Raw genomic sequence first — 10,500 nt, forward strand, 5'->3', positions numbered from 1 at the left:
TCTTCTGTTGTGACACTGACAATTCAATATGCATAAAAAACACCATGAGATAGTAAATATCACTGCAAGCTAAGAAAATCAGTGTAGATGGGCCTAATTAATCTATCAGATTGAAACATTAATACCGTATGTTAGTCGGCTTTCTCTTTGTCCTCTGTGTGATTCTGATGTAAAATGTGAACAATCATTTAGCTACAGAGTCTGTCATGTAAAGTATTTGACTTATTTGGCTAGAATAATAAAGATACCGGGCTGTATTCTTGGAGTATACTGCATTAATCAGACTTGCTGGAATGATCACATGGTACTCTATCGCCTTTCCCTGTTAGCTGCTGCTTGTCAGCAGCTGGCTGAGCTGTAGGCTGCAGGCCAGTATCTGCATACCCTTTCCCTTCAGAATATTTGCAATATACTGTCTCTTAATTATGCATCTTGCTGCAGATTGACAAACTAAATGGTATTCCTGCACATTAAGAAGAATATTTTAAATTTCAGCGAATTTGTCTTGTTACTAGGCCATGTATGCATTTGAAGAATTCAGGTAGGCTCTCGGTTTTATACATCAGTGTGCTTGGTTTTTGTTCTCACAAGGTTTTTGCTGTGTAATGTCAGCCGGCTCTACAGTTAGTTCTTGAAGACGCAAATGTTTCTTGAATTTTAAAATATCTACCCTATGTATTGTAAGGAATATGTAGAAGGATGAGATGCAGGTAAATGATAGCTAACTGCATGATGCAGTACAAAGCTGGATAATTTATTGTATCTTGCACATATTTTATAGCCGTATAACCAGACACTGCAAGTACAGTATAGAGTTATAAATATAAAGCAAACTGTTCTATTGAAAAGGTCTCTGCTATTTTTGGTTCCTTCAAACCTGACAGATGCTTGTTCTATAAGGAATAGACATCATGATAGTTAAGGGAGAAAACACTGATGTCTGGATCATATATGGGATTAGATTTTGTGCTGCTGCAGAGTATACATGCCATTTTCATAATCTTGTAGCTGCTGATACCCTGTGAATTGCATTTAAAAATAATCTGACTAATTTGGGGTTTGGGTGGGGTTTTGTTGGCAAACATTTGAAGTACTGTGATTGTTAAAGTACAAAATTAGGACCTTGTTGATTAGTGCTGTTCAATAATGTACCTTCCCCCCCCACCTCAAATATGCGTGCATCAAGGTCTGTTAAAATCATGACAGGCTTCTGAAGCTATATGAAAGAAAGCAAATAGAGGTACTGACACAATTGATGATTTCATCTGTAATGAAACTGTATTAGGGTCTATTAATTTTTCTGACCTTTCATGGGTCTTTCACTTTCTTAGGTTTATTTGGTTTCTTAATGGTCATAACATAAAACTGGCCAGATAAAAATGGTGAAGTGTTATGACAACATCAGGGTCATCTCCTGCTATGTTGTCTTTCTATGGCAATAATTATATTAATTTTAAAAATACCCCTGAAAACATTGGGGGGGTATGATATTATTTAAGTAGTATATAACTAGATGAGTTGATCAGTTGTGCATACACAATTGGCATTCTCCACTTGATTTTTTTTTTTTTCTCTGAACTTTCAAAATTTCATACCAAACATAGACAAGGTTGTCTGCTAATCTGTGCTTTGGCAAAATGACTAGGTTTTTAATGTTTTGATACTGAAAAATGTCTGGGGTTTTTGGTCTCATCAATTTCAAATGGAAATGAACGATGGGGGAAGGGAATTAAGAAAATGTCCCATATCCAGGTGTAAAACTGTGAAGAAATGAAGGCTTACAGTGAATAGAAGTTATGCTGTTTGTGAAATGCAGCAGGATGGTGCTTCAGTAAAATCTTTTTTTTAAAAGGATTTTACTGGAACACCATGTAGTACTATGTAACTGCAGTTGTCATAGGATTGTCAAGATATGATCACAAATTTTTATGCAGCCAATTGCCGACAGTAAATTAAGATGTAAATAGGCACCAGACTGACTAGTCATTATCTATCTCTGTATGAGTTCATAGTTATTTGTATTTCACCTATGGAATTTAAGCATATTATTAATACAGCAATGCCGTGATCAGATTGTTGCTGGAAGATACGCTTTTGAAAAGTCTACTTTAAAAGCTCTACCTGTTTTGTTTTGTTTTGTTTTGTTTTCTTGTGGCAGACCCATTCACAGGAAGAGATCTCAGACAAAGACCTTTACTTAGTGTAGCAATGGTATTTAAATGCTGGTCTGCGCATTGAATAAGACTTGTGAATTTTCTAGTCTTGTCCTCTTAGGCTTACTTCAAAAATAATGTTAAACATTGCATGTCTAAACTGTGAGGACATTTTAAGATCATCCACCCATACGGGCTGTGGCATCTGGTCGGTAGCCTTAAGAATGATATTTTATTTTACTCGGCATTTAAGTGGTTCCATTTTAGGCTGTATCTTAGAGTTGGTCTTTTGGCATAAGGCTGTATTTTAAAGTTGGTCTTTTTTCAGCATTCTCCCTTATGCCTGGTAAATGTATTTCATTGTAATGGAACAACAGGATATCTTACAAGATAAAAATGTTTGGCCTAGTTCAGTATTTGGATAGAGAACCTAGAGCGCCCAGGGGAGTGGTTCTCGACCCAAGGCACTCCTTCATAACTTTCCTGAATTTAGCAGCACCCAATTGCAAAAACTAATTGTAATCATTTCTTGACTACATAAAATAACAGAGCAATTATGCTGTTGCAAAGAATTCAGAAAAACCACAGCAAGTCCAACTTTTTTTGCCATTATGGATTCCTATGTGAAGTCTCTCAGTTTATCTCAGGAATTATGTGTAGGTAGGTGTCTGTATACCTTATGGTGCTAATATTACTGTAACACCCCAGAAAGGATGTTATTATCCCCAGTTGAGAACCACTGATGTAAGGATTAGAAACGGAGTTGATGAATCAGTAGATGGCGTTCTTCTCTGAATGCATGGCTTAAATGGCATTAGAGGGCCTTAAAAACCCACGAGACTCTGAAAAGTGGGTGCAGGCTAGCACTCTGGTTTAATTCCAAGTGGAGTGATTGCTTTCTCTTTATTTAAGTTCCCCCTACAGTTTCAAGTTTTTCTCCTCCTGGCCTAAGTAGTTGTGGAGCATCGTGCACTATTGCACAACTGCTGGATTTTTCAAGCGTTTCACTCCGGGGCTGGTTAAAGTGACCCTGGCGTGCTGTTTATAAAATACTTTTTTGTGAAGTGCTTTGGGATGAAATATAGCCTTTGTGGTGATGGGGCAATGAGCCAAGACTTAAGCCCCAGAGAAACAAAGGGATGAAACCTCAGTGAGAATTTACTAATTCCAGATGTGGCCTTAACAGTTTATGTTCTTGAAAGGGAAGAAGGCATTAACTCCAGAGCACTGTTACTTCTTCCCTAAGAGTCACAGTGACACAAGGAGCCCTATGTCAGTAGTAACCTTGCCACTTTGCACCTTTTGAGGATCTGGTCTGTTGTCTTCGTTGTTTGTTTCTTTTTACTGTGTCCAGAGGATCATTAGCCCCTGGTATGTTTTATAGTTTTTCACAGTTTAATGTTCAACATCCTGTGAGAGCTACAGAAGATGCTATTCCTTTGGCCAAGAATAGACTGTACATTTATGCTCAGGCTAGATTAGTCTGTGTAGCACCAGGAAGGTTTGTAAAGCGAGTGCACCTTTTATCATGCAGCCACAAAACCAGCATCTGTAAGTTTCTGATGCACCTGACACCGTTGTATTTCAGTGTTTTTAACAATGAACTTTCTATTTCTTAGGAAAACCAGTAACAATACAAAAAGGACAGCAAGAGAAAGTCAAAATGAGCTGTTCCTGAATACAGCAAAAACCATGGTTTGAGGTATTAAGCTGCGGTAAAACACCTCAAAGTAGGCACCCAAAGACAAAGGCATCCCAAACCCCTAGTCACTTCTGAAAATGTAAGCCCTTTCATTTTTCTTTCTCAAGAAAATATCAATAACCAAGATGCAGCAAAGCAATAGTTTAAGAAATCTTCCAACTTCTACAAGAATGTGTAGGTTTGGGGTACAGGTTTCAAGAAGTGGAGCCATCACATTGTTCAGAATTGGTCATTTTGACGTCACAGGTTAAAGGGAGGAACTAGCACAAAATTTACAAAATAGGATACCTTGTTTGTTTTGGCAAGAAGAGAATAATCAAGGAAGGAAAAATGTTGAAGTTAAATGATAAAACCAAAGGGGCAGAGGTGTGTTTGAAATGGACTGCATTCAGGGTTTTACAGGACTGGATGCTATTTTTGGGCAGCATTTGACAGCGTCTCAAAACAATCTTGCCTGCAGCACTGAACTTACTGCAGTTGCAAAATTACATACAAAGCCTTCATGTGATACTTCATAACCACCAGCAATTAACCAGTAACAATATAAACCAGACGTTCCAGCTGCAACGGACTAAATCCAGTTACGGTTGAGGTCATTCCAAGTTCCTAGTCATTAAAAACACTCTCCTCAGATTTTCTCATACAAAGTTCTTCTTCCTTCTTTAAAAACAGGATAGAGTGTAGAATCTGGCATAAATGTATTGTCAAGATGGAAGATTTTAATTCCACACAGGAGTCAGAATATTTAGGTACGATTCCCAAAACAAATGCAAGCTTGTCATGTGTGCATCTCATAAGACATGGTACAAGAAAGCAGCTTAAGTGCAAGTGGTAAGTTTGTGTTTGCTGTGAGAACCATGGCTTGAAATCTCTCATAGATGAGAGAATTAAAACCTCAGCATTAATATTAAACATAGTTTAAAGCCCAATTTTGGTGGCCTTACTAAGGCACAACTTTCACTGAACTCACAAAACTGGAGCCACCAAGTATTCTGCTTCAGTGAAGTCCACAGAATCCGGTTTCATTTTTTTTCCTCCAAATTGCATGAATGCTGGGAATATTTTCAAGTGACCCGTCAACAAAGCATAACCCCTGAGAGATTCTTGTTTCCTCATGGGAACATTAAATTCCCTCCCTTAAACAGCCAAATGAGTAAAGAAAAGGTTGCTGTTGCATACATGTTTTATTGTCTTGGTAAGTGAGTGTCGGAGAGGAAAGCAAAGAAATAACATGAGGAAAACTTCACTGCTATATGTATGACTCTGAAACCATTTGCTGATGATAATGATGGGAATAACATATTCTAGCTATGTGGTATTATTTACTGAAGATAAAACCAGCTTTGTCCCAGTAAATAAGGTGGTAGGGATATTTTTATTAGCAAGCTAAAATTCTTGTGAATTGTAGTATAAGCTTGTCTTTGAAACAAATATGCTGGAATTGTCAGATGTCTGATGCATGCACCAGGAGGTAAACCTTGGCTCTCTCAAGTCAGTGGTAAGGCTCCCCTTTCCATATAGGGAGTCTAGCATAGGGGTGGGGGAAGGGCAGCTGTGATTGAGACATTCAGGAGATCTACTGCAATATCAAACATTTGCAGCAAAAAGATCTTCCAAGGGGAGAAATGGCACCAGGTTCCATGGGCCCTCTACCACATGGAAATTGGAGGCGTTTGCTCATCACTGGTATGTCAGTGGCAGATGTGTTCCTGTTGTACTGTCTCTGCACGTTTAGAGTTTGTCTTTAGCTGAGACTCAGCTGCTTTCAGGTCGTGCAACTGTTGCATGTTATCAGAGAAGTATTGAAAGGTATGCCTGTCTTTTAAATAATAAAGAGAACCTGAATAACCTATTACAAGGTCTGTCTTGAAAGAAATGAAGCAAGTTAGTTTGCATAATACAATGATTTAAAAAACACCTCTGTATCCCCAAGGGAAGGATGAGTTAGCTTTAGCCCAAACTGCCTCTCTTCATTCTTGAATCAAAATGCTGTAATGGTTTTGGGGGAAAAAAACAGTTTAAGGCAGTTCCCAACATGTAGTCCCAACCCAGTGCTGCTAGCCTGCAGCAATGAATCCTCCTTGACTGAAGTGTTGGATTTCCATAGGATAATGCTTTCTCTTAGCCTCAGGCATTGCGTCCAAGGGAAGGTACTGTAGCTATCCTCTAACCCTTTCTAGTACAGTGCACCTGACACATATGTTGCGTGATTTCCCTTACTTAAAAAAATGAGTAAGCCAAAGCACCACGTGCACAATTTATCATGTAAAGATACAGCTCCAAATGTATATGTGCCCATAACCCAAGGGTGTTGTTCCATGTTACACTTAGGCCATACTAAAGGCAGTTAAAACACAAGCATCCACATATTAAAGTGGGAAAACTCAAGCTAAGTGTCCTCTAAGTGTCTCAAAGTCATGCCACTTTGGGCAAGGATTATCTTTGAGTTATGCTTTACAGGTCATGGTTCAGTAACAGCAGACTGCTCCCACACGGATAAAGTGAGCATTTTGGGTTCTCCAGCATGGCATGATGCCCCCCCAATCCCCACCCCCTCTGCTCTGTGGACAAGCTACCCTCCTGAGCTGTGCTGCCCAGGGGATGATACTGCTCAGAGGCTGCCTGTGCTGGGAGTGGGATTGTGGCAGTGGCAACATGGAGCTAGGGAACCCTCTGCTGACTCCTGCCAAGCTGATTCCAGCCCTCAAGGCAATTCCAGCTCTCTCAGCCTTCCCCAGAGAGGACCGCACCTTTCACTTGGAAGTGGGCAAAAGCCAAGACAAAGTTCAGTTAACCTTGGTTGCTCAAGTTAACCTTGATGGGAGCTCTGACTTCCTTCCTCACCTCCCCCATTCCCATTCTGTGGTTGGAGAGGCTGGAAACAAGCATGAAACCACTGGGATTTAGTGCAGCGGGAGCTTGGAGTCACGGGGGAGTGGTGGCAGAGCCGCTGGGGTTTAGCACAGTGACTCTGCTGGGCCTCCAGGGCTTGGTGTGACTGGAGCATTGAACTATAGAGAAACACGCCTATGTGTTCCCCATGGCTCCATGCTCCTGCCTGTGTTAAACAGGTTGTGACTATGGCTTACCAGAGTCCCAGCCCTTTCCTTTACGCGCAAGATGGCACTAAACTGGTTTGAACTCTTGGCTGGACACTGGTTTGAACACTTTGTTCAGCAGCTCATACACAGGGGTCTACTGAACTTGAGTAGGTTGCCTGGCCAATTTTGTGGGGAGATCCCAGGGCTGGTGACTATTTTTACAGGCTGAGTATGGTGCCCTCCCCCCGCCCCGATTTGGCCAAGGGGCCCCAGTAATCCTGCCCCTCCCCTCAGATTGCCACATGGCCCAAAACTGCATCTTAATTACCTTGATTAAGCCCAGGGAAAGCCATTAATCCATGTGTTAATTCAGGGTAATTAAGCCATGGTTTGGGGCCATCCCCAGGCAGCAAGCTCCTTGATTTTGGTAGGCTCACTGCAAAAAAACAAACAAACATAAAACCCAGTTTACTAGCAAGCAGAGAGTCTTGGAGCATGGGAAGGAAAAGGATATGGAGTGGGGCTGCTCACAGCAGGAGGTGCAGAGGCTCTGTCTGTAGCCCTCACACCTGCTGCTTCAAGTAGCCCAGCCTTGGAGCCTGCCCTAGTTGATGGTTTCTGCAAAAAACTGTGCAATTGTGAATTCAGTAGGTCCCTACTCAAAGTACTCATATGTTCAAACTGTTACGTGTAAACAAATTGAGAATGATGCACATACACTACAGCAAAACCCCATCCAAGTTTAACACTCTTTCACCCAGAGTTAAAATTGGAGAGGTTTTGCTGCACTTGATCCTCAGCTCATTCACAGATAACAATTAGAAGGTACCAGCTGTTCCCCTTTTGAAAGGGCAGGCTATGGTATAGTAAGTCCCAGCCCAGGGAGGTACTGCAGTCAGCCTGTAGCCAGTAGGACTGGAGCTCTTAGATGCTGGTCCTGAAGCTGTTATTTGTGTACTGTCTGACATTAAAAAAAGGTACTTCCCTGATTTTGATACAGAACATTGGTTACTCAGAATTTTCCCTCCACATCAAGTGATTATGGAGTCACTGTCCCTTTACATTAATATTGGTTTAACTAAGCAGCAGCTGAGAGATGAATTGTTAGTACAGCCAGCGGTGAAAACTCAGGTTTAGAGCTAGAGATTGGACTACATTACCCTTTTTATTTAAGGGGACATCTCTCCTGTTGAAGTTGGTGGGAGTTGTGCCTCCTAAGAGCAAATTAGGATGAGAGCATAATGTGATTCATTGGGTACTGCTGAGTGGCAGCTGAATCTCAAGGTGTGAAATACATCTATACTAGGTACAGCAACTTGTTAAAACAGGTTTCTTTTCTTTTCCTGAATCTGAATCCTTCTTGTGTGTTGTGTGATAGATCATGGAGGGGACAGGCAGCCCAACAGCAGATAGGGCAGGAAGCAGAGCAGAAGATTAGAAGAGGAAGGGGACTGGAGTGGCACTAGGGGAGGATTTGAGGGTTAGTTGATGGTACACCTGCCAAAGAGGTTGGCCTCCATTGCTCTGAATGTGGGGGCTGAAGATCAATACTGATTCAGAGCAGAGGGTTTTTTCTATCCCAGATGACTAAATTAGGTGGATAGCCTTGAACTTTAATTTCCAACCCCCATGTTAGTGTCCGTAAGCATCAGTATGTGGCATGGAAGAGTTCCTTGAAACCATTAGGGCTCCAGAAAACATTTTTTGGCTTTGACGAAACAGCATGTTATCATGAAATGTCATGTGTTCAACAGTGCTCCTCCAACTCTAGTGATTACTCAGGCTCATTTTTGCAAGGCTGTGTTACCAACAAAATATTAATCAACAGAGTTCTGATTAAAGGTTGTTCAGTTTCCTTTTTCAGTCCCTGTTACTATATTTGAGATTTAAAGTCAGGTCCTACTTCCAGCATTCCCATGGAGGAGGAGATCTTAGGACCAGGTTTTAAAAAGTCTGCTTAGGCTTTGATTCACTTCTCTCTGTGGGAATGGCCAGATTTTCAAAGGCCTCTGCACCCAGCAGTCATCCAAAGTTTTCAGTAAGAGCTGGTAGATGCTGGGTTACCATTCAAGTGGTGACATACATGGGTTGATTGAAACCTTCTGCAAACACAGCCTACTTGTGAATGCAGAACTGAATACAGGTGTGCATATGCATAAAAGCAAGAGATTGGACACAATATTAGACTGGAAAACCCCCGGGTGCCCTAAAAATGTCATTTTCTTGCATCCACGATTTTCTAGGTTAATGGCAAGCAAATAAACTAGGTAAAGCATTCCCCCACAAATACTTACATAACCTTCACTGGTCAAATTAGTTTCTTTCAGAAGACTTCAGCATGAAGTCAACAAGATGATTGGGATTCTCTTTTCATAATTTAATTGTGTGTGTGTATCTTTTAGTAGTTGAACTAGTAACAGTCACTACAGAATCAGAGAGAGGTAGGGCTAGAAGGGACCTCCAGAGGTCATTTCGTCCAACACACCCTGCCTGAGGCAGGATCATCCCAATCCAAATCATCCTCTACAAACCATCATCTAAACTCTACATAAGATGACCTCAGCCCTGATACAACACAAACCTCACACCCTAACCTGCCACAGGTAAAGCAGGGGAACCAGGGCAGCCAATGTCCTGCTTCTATGAAATGTTGTCAATATATGCTCAAGAGATCTTGGGTAGAGGGCCACAGCCCCTGCTACAGAAGGAGGCAAACCCTCCCCCCTCCCAGTCCATACCAGCATAACTACTGGGTAAAATACCTTTCTGACCCCTAATATGGCGATCAATCTGATCCTGAGTAGAGGGCCAAGACCCTCCAGCCAGGAACTTCTGCCTTTGTTCCCAGCAGGAGCATTTGCACACTTCAGTCAGACTACAGTCTTACCTGTAGCCGATACCCAGTGCCTCAGGGAAGGCTTAAACACTCTGACACACGTAGCAGAATGCATGGGGGTGTGTGGAAATGCAACCAGCAAAGCTCAGAAGCATGGGAAGTGCCCATTGTAGACTGTAGACATAGCTACACCTAGATCAGGGGCTGGCAACCCCTGGCATGTGTGCCGAGTATGGCCGGCGCCAGCTCTGGGTAGCTGCTGATTAGCCACGGAGCCCGGACTGCTCCCATGAAAGCCTTGCTGCAAGCAGCCTGGGCTCTGGCTGTCAGCAGCTACCCAGAACCTGGGCCAGCTGCAAACATCTGCTGCCTTTCCGCCCCGGCCCCAGCTGCCTCCCAGCCCCAGACCCTGCCTCAGGCCCCAGGGACAGGCCGTGGGATCCAGGGAGGCAGCACATACCAGCAGTGCTCCCCACTGCGCTGCCTTTGCCACTTCTGCAAAGCAGCGTTGGAAACTGGTGCAGCAGGGCACAGTGCGGGGTGCAGAAAGCTGCCTGCTCCCAGCTCCTCACTGCCCTGCCACACTTCCCCTGCAGGCAGGGGCAGCAGCGAGGGGCACATCCCTGCCCTGTTGCTCCCATGCACATGTGACCGGGGCCAGGGCCAGGGTGGACAGGCAGCAGATGTTTGCAGCTGGCCCAGGTTCTGGGTAGCTGCTGACAGCTACACAGCCTGGGCTGGGGGGCAGGGGCTTTGGGTCGGGGGCAA

At 42.9% G+C, this 10,500-nt stretch overlaps 1 protein-coding gene across 4 annotated transcripts in view; it reads left to right on the forward strand.

Moving 5' to 3' along the window:
• Positions 1-423: 423 nt before the first annotated feature.
• Positions 424-10,500, forward strand: part of EVL (Enah/Vasp-like) — a 195,568-nt gene continuing 185,491 nt past the window's right edge. For 2 of the 4 annotated variants that reach the window (XM_019552502.1, XM_019552506.1), the window contains exon 1: positions 445-541. In XM_019552502.1, the coding sequence (XP_019408047.1) occupies positions 519-541 (23 nt within the window). In that variant the 5' untranslated portion in view covers positions 445-518. Of the gene's footprint in view, positions 542-10,500 lie in introns of all 4 variants that reach the window. The other 2 variants (XM_019552505.1, XM_019552503.1) reach the window with 2 other exon arrangements.

Source organism: Crocodylus porosus, unplaced genomic scaffold (genome assembly GCF_001723895.1).
Source record: "Crocodylus porosus isolate Cpor-Errol unplaced genomic scaffold, CroPor_comp1, whole genome shotgun sequence".
NCBI classification, from domain to species: Eukaryota; Metazoa; Chordata; order Crocodylia; family Crocodylidae; genus Crocodylus; species Crocodylus porosus.